The sequence below is a fragment of the Ixodes scapularis genome, unplaced genomic scaffold, assembly GCF_016920785.2.
Source record: "Ixodes scapularis isolate PalLabHiFi unplaced genomic scaffold, ASM1692078v2 PGA_scaffold10__122_contigs__length_95168666, whole genome shotgun sequence".
NCBI lineage: Eukaryota > Metazoa > Arthropoda > Arachnida > Ixodida > Ixodidae > Ixodes > Ixodes scapularis.
Window position 1 is genome coordinate 88,046,115 of NW_024609836.1, and position 12,662 is coordinate 88,058,776.

General features: G+C 50.2%; 1 protein-coding gene across 2 annotated transcripts in view; it reads left to right on the forward strand.

Moving 5' to 3' along the window:
- The window catches only part of LOC8053802 (acyl-CoA:lysophosphatidylglycerol acyltransferase 1), a 39,101-nt gene extending 28,324 nt beyond the window's left edge, over positions 1 to 10,777 (forward strand). The window contains exons 2-6 of one of the 2 annotated variants that reach the window (XM_029979240.2): positions 1,023 to 1,248; positions 3,314 to 3,528; positions 3,586 to 3,722; positions 6,289 to 6,404; positions 7,878 to 10,777. In XM_029979240.2, coding sequence (XP_029835100.2) covers positions 1,023 to 1,248; positions 3,314 to 3,528; positions 3,586 to 3,722; positions 6,289 to 6,404; positions 7,878 to 8,296 — 1,113 coding nt within the window. In that variant the 3' untranslated portion in view covers positions 8,297 to 10,777. Of the gene's footprint in view, positions 1 to 1,022; positions 1,249 to 3,313; positions 3,723 to 6,288; positions 6,405 to 7,877 lie in introns of both variants that reach the window. The other variant, XM_040503479.1, reaches the window with a different exon arrangement.
- The last annotated feature ends 1,885 nt before the right edge of the window (positions 10,778 to 12,662 follow it).

The following is a 12,662-nucleotide window of genomic DNA, read 5'->3' on the forward strand; positions in this document are numbered from 1 at the left end:
TTACTGTGTCTAACGAAAACTAAAGTTGAATTTCTCAAATCGGAGATGACTCTGTCGACCTGATTTCGCATTTTGTCTTATTGTCTCTTCACTCCTTCCTCGCTTCTTAGTTACTTTCCCTTTCCTCAATTTATTGAATCGGTTGCTCGGTTTTGGAATTCCTATAAGTCTGTTGCTAGTTGAAAGGTGTTGTTGTGTCGTCTTTGTCCTACATGTTTGTTCTTTCTTCAATCTTGACCCGCACCAACATGCACTTTGTCCATTATTTCTTCTTTAGCTTATTACTAATTTCTAGGTTTCAATGTTTGCCATAAAGCGGAAGGTTGAACAACATGAATTCCCCTTTCCGGAACAATGAAGGACCTAACCGAGACAGAAGTCCCCTAAAGAAAATGTTCCATGTGTCCTCCACGGGCTTGATTACCTGACGAGTCCTTGCCCTAGTGCAAAAATAAAATGAACAGCCCGATTGGGAGATGCAGGGAGCAAATCGAAACCTGTGTGGAAGCGCGCTTGAGTGTACCACGTCTTTAGCTATACTGGCCTCGAAAGTTTTGAGAAGCAATGCCCCAAGCCCACGCATGCGCAAACGTATCGGTTCCGAGATCTTCAAACATTGGAGCGCCTCCCCCACCTTTTATTACGCTTACTAATGAGCGAAGCCCCGTGTCATCGTCGCACTCTACCAAAGGCCTAAAATTGAAAAAGACAAGTTATGCAGAAGCTTTTCTTTTGCCCACACACAAAAAGAGGCGTGCGCCTGCACTTTGTCTGAGACCACTGTCCCTGGATATCTCGTACCCCCGACCCCCCAGTGCACGCACGAAGGAGTTTGTGGGCCTCGGCTGGCGCACACGGAGCGTCGTCCAGCTGGTGCGGAGGTAGAGCGTCGGTCTGCAGATCGGGTTCGACTCCTGCCAAGGGACGAGCGTATACCGCTTAGATTTCGAGTAAGCGCTCGTGCGTAACCGAGCCAATTGTGCCGACGTTCCCCGAGTGAGCGCAGCTCTACTTGTGCCCAGGAGATGGAGCTGCGGCGCCTGCTGCACCAGGTGCGCTGCTGGCTGCGGGTGGTGTTTGTGTTGGCCAACAACCTGTACTGCATCCCCACCTACCTGGCCTGGATGTGGCTGGTGCTCTACCCGCTCCGGCTGCTCATCCCCCCGCTCTACTGGGCCGTGGAGCGACAGCTCTTCAAGCTTCTGCTCCTCATGGTCTCCTTCTGGAGCTGGAGCGCAGAGTACTATGGTGAGTCCTTCTTTGGCCTCCACTGTACCAGGCGGTGAAATGGAAGCGGCACTTTGAGAAATTGAAATAGGCCTTTTTGCACCCAGATCTGCGTAGATATTGCCCTGTTCCCAAAGACTCCCGAAATTCGCCATCATCCGGAGCACGCGTCGCAATCCTTCAGCCGAACTGCCGGCGGTAACAAATACGTGACATTTTGTCGGCTGCCGTCGGGGGTAGGCAAGAATGTGCTTTTCTTCTGCAGTTTTGTCTCGATTAGTTTCGGTCGTTGACGGCGAGAAGGAAAGGACGACTCTCCGTCGTGCACTCTATAAAACTCCTCGATACGAGCAACCGTATCGAGGGGCTTCGGAGTCAAATCGTCTGCCTGGGCGCATCTCGTCGGGCATCTTCCTCCACCGCCTGCCAGAAGGCCGCCCTTCGTGTGGCAGACGTGCCACATGCTCGGACGACAATGTTGTCGGTGGTTAGACTGAACATCGAAAACGGTCCGCTGTGTAAAACAAAAAGTCTCGCTTGAAGTTTGGGTTTTCAAAAATTGTGGTATCTGTCCAACCAGTGACAAAAAGATTGTGGACAATGCAAATAGAATTTGTCAAGGTACTTTGCTGGTCAGCTTGAAAAAAATTTGAGTTAAAGTCGAAACAAATTGAGCGAGTTGGTTCGTCACCTTAGGCAAAAACTGAAACGGCCCCAGAAATATGTCGCTTACGTCGTCTGCTTTCTCCGCTTCTTTCCTCGTCTTTCTGGTTCTGTTCTCGCTTCGTATTTGAGGCGTGGAAAGGTCGATGATTTTGGGGCAAAACATTGCCATAGTCGACGTGAAATTTGTGAACATACCGCATTACAGTATTTAATTAATCTTGCACGCTGCACGCAGTCAAGTTCATTGTGTGAGACAGTTACCAGAAATGCACAATCACTATTTTTTTCAAATCTAGGTATATAAACCAGGCTGGAGTATAAATCTCAATATTTAAGAATCAAGTCTCGATTTAATTCTTTAAATCGAGATTTCAGATATAAAAATAAAAAAACTGGTCCGATTTTGGTCGCAATTTAAATCGAGATTTAAATCTGACTAGTTTTACCATGATGATTTAAATCGAACCTTTTCTGCCAAAAGGATTCCAAAAATATTTTTGTTATTTACCGTTTGTTTATCATTTGATGCTTTCTGTGTGCATTAGTTTTGTATTTAAATCGAGAAATCGTAGAGCAAGAGCGATTTATATAAGTTTGAACACGAGCACAAAGCGGTGGTCTTTCGAAGTGTCGAGATTTTTTTCAACCATTCACTTTGTTTATCAGTTACGCAACATCCAAAAGCAAGTAAATAAAATGTTAAACTAACGCTAGAAAAGTAATGTCGTATTGCCAGGAAACCAGAATGGAAAAAAAAGCAAATGAAGCCTTTTCACCAATCAACCTAAAAATATCGAGCTGTTTCTTTTTCTACAACGGTGGGGTTTACTCCGTAAAAAAGTATAGGAGGACACGTAAGACTGCTTACGTATAGGAGTGCGAAGGCATTCCTACCTGCAGCTCGCCCCGCTCCTCTGCGACGCAACATGGCTGAAAGCGGAGCATAGAACACGTGATACAGGAGTGAGATTCCCCCCCCCCCCCTTTTCCCCCGTCCAACCATGCCCAACGTGGCAGCTGCGTGCGCGCCACCCTTTCTTTTATTGGCGTGCAGCCGCAGCGTCGGAGGAGAGGGCTTCTCTGTGGGGTCGCAACGTTCCTCGCAACTATGACACGTCGCAGCCATTTCAACTGCCATTATTTAGTTGCCCGGTTTTCGCGGTCACAGACAATGCCGGCTGCGCTCCGTGGGACAGTTAATGCTTTCGCTTTAAAAGTCGTTAATTAAACTGTACTTTAAATTTCCAGTTTTTCTTTCTTCTGTGTGCAGTGGTCAGGCAAATTGATCAATGTCATGTTTATGTGTAATGATTAGAAAGCGCTATTTTATGGCTCTGGTGATTTATACTGGGATATACATGGAGTCTAGCTAATAGAGTGGAAAGTGGTCGGTTGGGTGACCAAGAGGAGGGGTTTGCAGTGGACGAGGTGGGCGAGGACGTGAGCGAGTGCTACGGGGAGCGCACCCTGGTGCTGGTGAACCACCAGTCGACGGCGGACGTCCCGCTGCTCATGGCCTCATTCCAAGGCAAGCGGTCGGTCACGGAGCACCTCATGTGGATCATGGACCGCCTGTTCAAGTACACCAACTTCGGGGCCGTCTCGATCACCCACGGCGACTTCTTCATCACCCAGGTGGGTCTCCGTAGGAGAGGGGCCGGATCGGGCTCTCGAGCCGGAGCCTTCCCGCAGGGCAAGGACGTGCGCAACACGCAGCTGGAGCGGCTCAGGGACCACATGCTCAATGTGTACCTGCGGAGGGGCCTCAAGTGGATCGTGCTCTTCCCGGAGGGCGGCTTCCTCCGCAAGAGGATCGCCACCAGCCAGAGGTAGTACTCAAAAGGAGTGAAACCTCTCGAGCTTTTGCCATCCAGTTCCTCGCCGGGATGGAGGCCTCTCTCGCTTTTAAGTGCTGTGGAGAGTGAACACGATTCGCCTTTCTTGGCCCCGTAAGTGCCCGCCCGGTTAAAGGTAATCATTGGGTCCGGTTTCGTCAATCTAACGGGCAAAATCGTTTGTGATTTCGGACTCCCAATTGGAGAAATACTATTGGATTCAATTGTTGAAATCAGATTGAGAGAGTCTAATTAAATCCAAATGTCTTTTTTTTTTTTTCAAATTGTTTGTGCCTTTTGAATGCATTTTTTTTGCAGAATGAAAGACTAGTAGTAAAAGACCTAGATACGTTAATTGAACAACTTCGACTTCTTCAATTCTTTTTCATTCGCCGTCTTCCATGTCTGCAGCTTTCGTAGGAGGAGCACTGCTATTGATTAAATTACTTCGTGGTATCAGATAAACATTCATATTAACCAATTCATAATGATTAAGAAAATCTTTTTCTCTAACAAAGGAGCTATTTGCATGTCACAGCCTCTTTTTACCTTACCATTATTTTAGAAACCAGAGGAATTGGGTGTGAACACTATGATCCCACTGGTCTTAAACGGCAAGTTTGAATCGTATGTAGCACATTCCAAGAAGAAAGGCAAGTTGTAGTCAGAATATTTGTAGTACATATCTTTCTCTTGCAGAGAAATTTACCTTTTGTCAAAATGGGACGACTAGGTTCGGGCCTGCACTTGAAGTTCTGCAAAGTTGAGATCAAATTTCTGGTAACTATATACTTGGTCTCACTAAAAGCGTGCAGTACAGCCAAAGCTACAGGGGAGAGAGCGTATGCCAACCAGTTAAAGAAGAGGGAAAGAAGGAACGTCAGAGAGAGGCTCAGATTCCTCCTTTCCCTCCTGTTTGGAGGGAAAGGAAACTTTAAACTTGGGAATTCAGTATTTGTGAAGTAAAAAAACAATTTCTAAATTTAGAATTCGAAGTTCCCGCGCGGCCAGTGCAGTGACGTCAAATATTGAGCTGTCCTGCGAGTTGAGTTTCTCCGATTACTCCGAATCGCCGCTGCCACCGCCACCCAAAGTGTCGTGTTCACCGGCGTCCCGTGAACAGTCGGTTTCCTCCGTGCGTCCCACCTATGGCTGCGAGCAGACGACGCTCGACTTTTGAGTTAGTTTTTTTTAGAGCCCTTTCAGTGATCTCAATTTCTTTGAAACGGTGCAAGAGCGAAGGGAATGCACAGTGGATGTTCGTGAGCGACGTGACGGATCACGTCGTGCCGGTTCTGCGTGAAAGGCTGCCCCGGCAGAGTCACAACCGAAACCACGGTACACAGACACTAAACCCAGTTGTTTTGACCGTTTGATGATTTCCTTTTCGAAGTCTGAGAGGTCGTAGGGCACCGAAAGAATAGAACTTCGTCCGATTTCCCGACTCGCCAATCATCCTCTGCTACATGCGTCGAGTGCTGCCATGTTTTTCGAGGGAGGATAAAAAGCCATGTTTCGAGGGAGGATGTAGCCAGGAGGCTACATCGCTCCGGACTCCGATTTTTGGTATTTCGAAAAGAAAGGCCATAGTATGTTTGCAATTGCATTAAAAAACTAGTTTTACGAATGCCGTTATTAAATGTTATAAAAATGTCGCTCACAAAGCTTCTAAATTTCATAATATTTGACGTCACAAATCAGAGGAAGCGAAGAAGTGAGGAGTGGGAGACAAGAAAGCAAAAAATAAATAGGCACGGGCGCGCGTGTCCATGACTATAACTTGCATCGTTTTAGACAGCAAAAATTACGACTTTTGGAGTGTCAGTGCCCCTTGAAGCAGTGACTTTCTCTGCTGCATTAACAATATTTAAGGGGTTAAAGTGATCAGTGTAACAACTCCTCCACTGAGGGTCCGCTCCGCTCGCGCAGGCCCTCAGCAGGGTTATTGCTCGTGCAGAAACGCTACAGTTCCTACGGCGCAATAATGCGAGATCGGTCTGTCAAAAAAGCCAGTTGGCAGATGAAGTTCCAACCGAAAAGTTCCGTTCCAGTTGAAACGACCAATGGGTCATCTCAGTTTCAACTGCTGTTTTCTGTTTCCAATTGGAATTTTTTTGGCTCCAGTCGGTAGCGATTGAAATTGCAATTGGACCCAAAGGTTATTTTCAATGGGCGGGCACATGCCTGAGCGCGTGGCAGACACGGGGGCTGCGTTGGTGTTCGGCGTGACCTCGGCTTGAAGATGAGTGCCACGTCGGCGTAGACTCGGATTTAATTGTGCGCTTCCTGCTCGAGGAATGCATACCACAGTAAAACCTCGTTATAACAAAATGGGATATAACAAACTAATGGATATAACAAAGCAATCATAATTCCCCTTGCTTGCTAATAGTGGGAAGAAAGTGACAGTGGCTATAACAAACTAATGGTTATAACGAAATAATTATGACTGCTCCTTCAACTTTGTTATAAGGAGGTTTTACTGCATTGACGTTGCTTGATGAAAATTGCGGGGCCCTTTTCGGAGTGCCTCGGTTGGGAGCTTGCCACTGGGTTGCAGGTACGCCCGGACCAACAACTACCCGATCCTGGAGCATGTGACCCTGCCGCGAATAGGGGCCATGAAGACGGTCATGGAGACTCTGTCGCCAGAGAACCTGGCGAAGATCTCGAAAGGTACCCATCATCCGTCGCTCTCTGGCCGCCATGGAGAAAGTTTTGTCACAACCTCGGAGCCGCGGATCCGGTTATGGGCAGACGAATACCTGTAGTCTTCAAATGGGTCAGGCAACGCGTCCAATTCGTCCGGGTGTGGGTCGGACAGAACACTCAACCACCAAAGATGGCAGAGGCAGTTGCGCCGCAACAGAGGTGTTGCTGCTTGGGAAATCCATTACCAATGTAATGGTTTTCCCACTAATTGGCGGTTTTTTGAGTTGTCTGGTGGGAGAAATTGTCTTGCAGTTGGCGGAAGTTTTAGGGCTTTTTGAATGGTATTGCAGTGTTTTCTGGCAGTCTAAAATGTTTTCCAGTTTGCATTTATCGATCGCGATAGCCGAGTGTCCTCGGTAGTTGAGAGTGATGGGGTCGTTATTTTTGCTTACCCTCCACAAAAATGTTGTCGGTGAGAATAACACTCGTGACGCCATCGAGATATTATGGAGGCGAACGTCGAAACGTAGCGTTAAAATGGTCAATCTCAGCCTGCGTTGTAAGTCTAGCGGTTTTCTGGGAGTCCTCCAGCCAGGTTTTGATTTTTCGGTTGACAAGACCATTGGGCACGCCCCTCCCTGCGCGAATAATGAGAGGAGGGAACTGGACTCGTAAAGGGTGGAGATTTGGGAGGCGGCCATGCCCGGGGTTTCTCGGGAGCAGGTTCTCTGGTCAAGACGTGGGTTTTCTCCTCTACGAGGTTCCTTTCGACCTCTCTGCGCGAGTTCGCTTTGTGTCGCAGCCTAAGGCCACCGACAGAGAGAGAACGACGAGGCGTGTCTTTGGAACGCCTGGCCTCCGCCGCGAGGTGCTCTGAGTGACGCCGTCGTCGAAAGTTAGAAGCTCGCGCCGGAGGCGGGACAACCGCAGCTCCCTCTTGTCATTCTCATCTTGTCGGTGGCGCAGTGCCATCATACTACTTTTGCCGGACCGCGCACAAGGTTTGTGTAATCGTTCAATCTGCGAAAAACTGAACTCATTTGTGCCCAACTCGGTGAATTAGGCGTTTTGAATTCGGTCGCTTCGGAGGGTCGCACCGCATGCTGCCTGGAATGCACCTCTCTCCGACCGGTGTGCTCGCCGTGTCCTAAAGAGTGGCCCCTTGACTTCTGCCCGACGACGTTGCGAAAGTGTCCCATTGTTGCGGGCGCAATCCTGGCAGTGTCGCAGCAGTGGCTCGCGGGGCCCCTCCCCAGCTGGACAGTCCACTGAGCTTGGGCAGCCGGGAGTCCCCGCGGCAAGAGCGGCGTTCGCCTTTTACCTCTCGCCAACTGCCGGGATATCCCCCTACGGCACAGTGGCTTTTGCGATGCCTGCCACTTGGGAACCGTTTAGAACGCCAGAATAGGGCACTGGACACACCGGTCGGAGACGCTGGCAGCGTTGCGGGATGATCTAGGTGACTGGGGCGCATGCGAGACGGGCCTCTCCGTGCAGGGCGCCGGGAGGAGGCCCTCAAGTGGGTGGTGGACGTGACGGTCGGCTACCCGGAGGGCAAGCCCCTGGACCTGCTGACCATCTCAGGGGGCTTCCGCAAGGCGTGCGTGGTGCACCTGCACTACCGCCGCTTCCCCGTGGCCGAGGTGCCCTTCGGGGAGACGGAGGCCCTCACCCAGTGGCTCTACGCCCGCTGGGTCGAGAAGGAGCACCTGCTCGAAGAGTTCTACCGCACGGGACGCTTCCCGGGGCGGTCCCACCACCGCGAAGGTGCCGCCGGGGGCGCCCCCCTGCGGCTGGTGCCCCACCGCGCCGACTTCAACGTGGCCTGGATCGTCCTGGTGCACGCCTTCTTCATCATGTCCACCCTGTTCCACGTGGCACTCTTCCGCTGGCTCGCTTCCCTGCTCTGGTGGTGATTGCGCCCGCCCTCGGTCCCGCGGGGAGTGGACCTCGCATTGTCGCCCGTCTGGGACCCTCGAGCGTCGGGACGAGGCAGGTCGCTCCTGGCGTAAATGACGCATCTCACTCCGGAGGAAGGGGCGTCCATTGGCTCCGGAATCGACTCGGGGGTCTCGATCTTCCCGGCAGAGAGGGCAGCCGGGCGCACTCGCCGTCGTGGTCGGTAGACCTTCGGGCGAGGTGTTTGGAGCCCGCGAGAAAAGAGAGGCCTCCGTGCGAGGCGGGAAAAGAAAAAGACGTCGGGCACTCGACGCCTCGCCCACTTCCGTCCGCGTCTGCCGTGGAGCAAGGGCACCCTGCGGCGCTGCCTTCGGGCGCACGTGGGAAGCCGCGAGTCGCCCGACGGGGACTAGTCACTCGGGAGGAAGGACCCGGCCTCGGTCGCCTCCACAATGGCCTTCCCGCCGCCGTCGTTACCACTCGCGTCCCATCCTCCTGACACGCCCTGCCTCCGCACTTTCGGACCGGGGGACCTCGCGGAGCAAAGACTACGCCGCGTCTTCTCGTCTTCGTCATCGACCGACCCGAGAGGCGCGGCATTGCGTCCGGAAATGGTTCCTGTGACTCGCGAAAGCGTGCGGTGTGTTTTTACGGACCGTCGACCTCCACGATTCGTTTGTTGGCCCGGCGCCCCGCATCGGGCGTGATGGTGATTGTCGTTCGTCTAAATGGCCTGCAATGTCGCGCTTCTACGTTGCAGCTACCGCGCAAATTACGGAGCGAGAACCCTAAAAGTGAAAACCGTAGAGGCTCGCTCGGGCCATCGGGACGACGCAGCGTCGGCGGGATCGGTGTTCCGTTTTCTTCTTTGGGTGCGCGCGTGAAAGGGAGCCTGCGTGTGTCGGGTTCAACGGCGAGCGTACCGTTTTCCGGGTGCATTTGACGGAAGTCTGCTGGAAGCGAGGGCGTTTTCGGCTGCCCCGCGTATCGTTCGGACGCGTTTTCCCGACTGCATGCGGTGCAACGGGGGTGACACGTTTATTTTTGTACTCGGGAGGGCGCATGCGAGCGGCTCACTGCTGCTCCGTTGCGCGCGAGTCGAGATGCGCGCCCACTCACAATGCGTTCCGTCGTACATACAGACTCGGAACACTTCTACTACTGTGATGATTTGAAGTGTGCGAAACCTAGGCTGTAGTTTCCTCGTTAAAATTGCTTCTGTATTTACAATGAGCCCGCAGTGGCGTGCACGCCTGTCCTTGGGACTTTCTGGCCGCACTCACAATTCCATCTACGAACTTCTGAGAAGGGTACAAATGCTTTCTTTGACGTTCTTGCCGCCACTTTCCTATTTGTTGCTAGTGACATTCGGTGGTTTTGGTCTTTTGTGGGATTGCCTTAGATCTTGAGTCTGTCTATGTGGTGTTTTTGAGCTTCTCGAACGAAGCTTTGTTCCGGGGGCGTCCTTGTACGCGGGCGGCCTGGATTCCTTTTTCTGTCTCCGTTCCAAATTAAGGTTTTGCATTCGCGTGGAATGGCAGACTAGTCTTTGCGACGCACGATGTATCATAGTCACTACTGTGCACAGTTGGATTATTAGAGGAAAGGAGATATTTCGGGGTTACACCAATAGCTGCGAGATCACGCAGACGCAAAAACAACCGTGCAGCCGTAAAACGCACGTCGGCCCCAAAAGCGATTTAGCTCTTTGGACTCGTATCTGCACATGGTTCGAGTTGTTCCTCAGAAACTTTAGGTATTTCTGCGAGTTTTGATAGCAAACTGTAGTGTAGCTTGTATAGAGCGTAGACCAAATGGAGATACGACCAACTTTGCTAGCTGTCTAACGATGGTTTCAGCGTGAATCTTGTCATTGGAGTTCCGTGGTTTTTTGTGAGGACTTAGAGTAGTGGCCGTCTGTCGTCGAAGCCTCTTGGCAATGCTTCAGAAGAGCGGTGGGATGGGCCGTCAAAGGGCTGCGCGACATATTCGATCGTTAGTAGGTGGATCGTACGAGCGTTGTTTTCCAAAAAAATAGATTTGCCATTACATAGGTGATGGTACCATTAAAGAGCTTTTTTGGTTCTTAGTGCACATGGAGTGCCATATGGACTGTAACCGTAAGGCTGGGGAGGAGGAATAGCGGTGCATCATTCCTTCGGGAAACTGGGCCCTTTTATTTTACATTGTACTGTTGTCGGAGCACAGAACTGTGGTTGTGTAAGCAATGGACTTTGGTCGGTTGGTTCCAAGAGCATCTTTCATTTGTGGTTGTCTTTGACACGTGCGCATCTCCTGTGCTGTCCTTTTATTTGCCGCTGAAAGTCAGTCACGCTCTTGTTGGTTACACATGACGCTTCATAGCTGAATGCACTCCTGGTTTTTTCTAGCCATTTTCAACATCTTCCGCGCTTTGCCACGAATGTCTGGATTTTGTTTTGTGTTCTTTTTAAAGCCACCAAATAAATGTTCTATTTAATATTGGTTTTGAACAAAAACTGCCCACTGTTTTGGTTGGGAAAGTGCTACTGCAATTGAAACACCACTAGTATATATTGGCCATTAACAACGAGCTCCAAAGGACGGAATTCTTCAACTTGGATAATTATCTGCTTCATTATTCCTGCACTTTTCCTGCATAAAAGCAAAGTTTTGTGCAAAAAAAAGTGGAGTTCCTGGATAAAAAAAAAATAAAACTTTTTATCTAGGAAAAGCGGAGTTCCTGCGTGAAAGCCAAACTTTATTTTTTTTTAAATATTGGCGTTGAAGTGGATCTTACTATACTTCATTCACCCTTAAGCTGAAACTGTAACCAAAGCTGCATGTGCGAGCTAGTGTGCACTCCTGGATTTGAGACATGTATTTCTAGTGCTCGTGCTTGTGGCATTGGCTCAGCTTAAGGGTGAACAGAGTATAGAGTCGACGAGGATTCGCGGAGTGTCGAAAGGCCCAAGCTTAGGCTTACCGCCACTACATATTTTGGACTAGCTTCAGGATTGTACTCTCTGCACTTGGAAACATATGGGAGATTGCTCAGCAGAGTCTTTGCTGATGAAGGCCGAAATGTGCACCAGCAAGCGTTTCAGTGTAGCGTGAAAGTTGACCACTGTGGGGGCCAGTGAATGTCTCATTCGCACTCTGTGGAAACAAGAGGAGACTTGTTCTTTTCCTTTGTACCATCGTGCTTTGCCGTTTGCCGACATTATACTACCGCCTTACTGCTGGCATCTGGTTGGCCATGCTGGAAGCGCTCTTCTCCCGTCATCCACCGAGGTGTCCACCGCTGAAAGGACTACACCGGGCGGCGTGTTTGCCTGGCAACGGCAACCAGCACGCAATCCGCAGGAAAACGCCTTCCAGTTCATTCGGCTGCCGTACCCCACCATTTTCTTCGTAAGACTCATAATGCCGCACCAGCAAAGAATATCGCTACTGGCAAGAAGCGCGAAGGGTGCCTATTACCTAAGAGCTCCGGGAATTGCCTCCGACCAGAAGCGGGTTGGCTCGTTCTCTATGGTAAGCTAAAAGGTACTATTCATTTCCAGCTGGTGTCGATGTGGCAGACAGAAGGTCCTCGTTTCGCGGTTCTCTTTTGTTTATGTGTCTTATGCCCTTTAGGTTTGTGCTTCTCTGGGCCCATCTCCTCTCAAGGTCGATGGTGTGCACGAGGGCTCTGCACTCGGAGATAGCTTTCTCTGGCATTTCTGAAGAGTGGAGCGCGCGTGAGCAGGCCCGTGTGTTCCCGTACCTTTGACTCCCTTGCCACAGGGCGTTGTCTCCCACTGAAGTCTCCAGGCTGTGGCAGAAGGTGGTCGAACCGTCGTAACTTGGGTTCCTCAACTGAAGGGTTGAATAGACCATTTACTAAACTTCCAAGCGCCCCAGCCTGCACTTGAGGAATTATGGGAACAGTGTTCCTTCAGCTCCCCAGTGATAGGTAATTTTGACCCATTCCGTGGTTACACAGTCTTGAGTGTAATTGTCTCCTCATTGTTAGCGTTTTTGATACTGTGCATACTGTCCACCCTTCAACCTAGATAAGCTGCAGAAATCTATTACATTATTATCATTCTCGTACTGCTTCAAAGATGCTGATATTAAGTTAGAAATGCTATAAACAGTCCCGCTGACCCCAAGAGCTAAGTCCTAGTTTTTGTTGCGAATTCTCGGCTTTTTAAGCAATTCGTGCTAAAACAACGATCGCGAGAATGATAATATTGTAAGAGACTTCTGTAGCTTAGCCAGGTTGAAAGGTGGATCGCGTGCACAGTATCAAAAACACTGACATTGACGAAAAGTTTTAAAAGTGATACGACAGGTCCTTGGACTCCACACGATGCTTGGTCAGGGTGACTCCGGATTACACTCAAGACTGTGTAACCA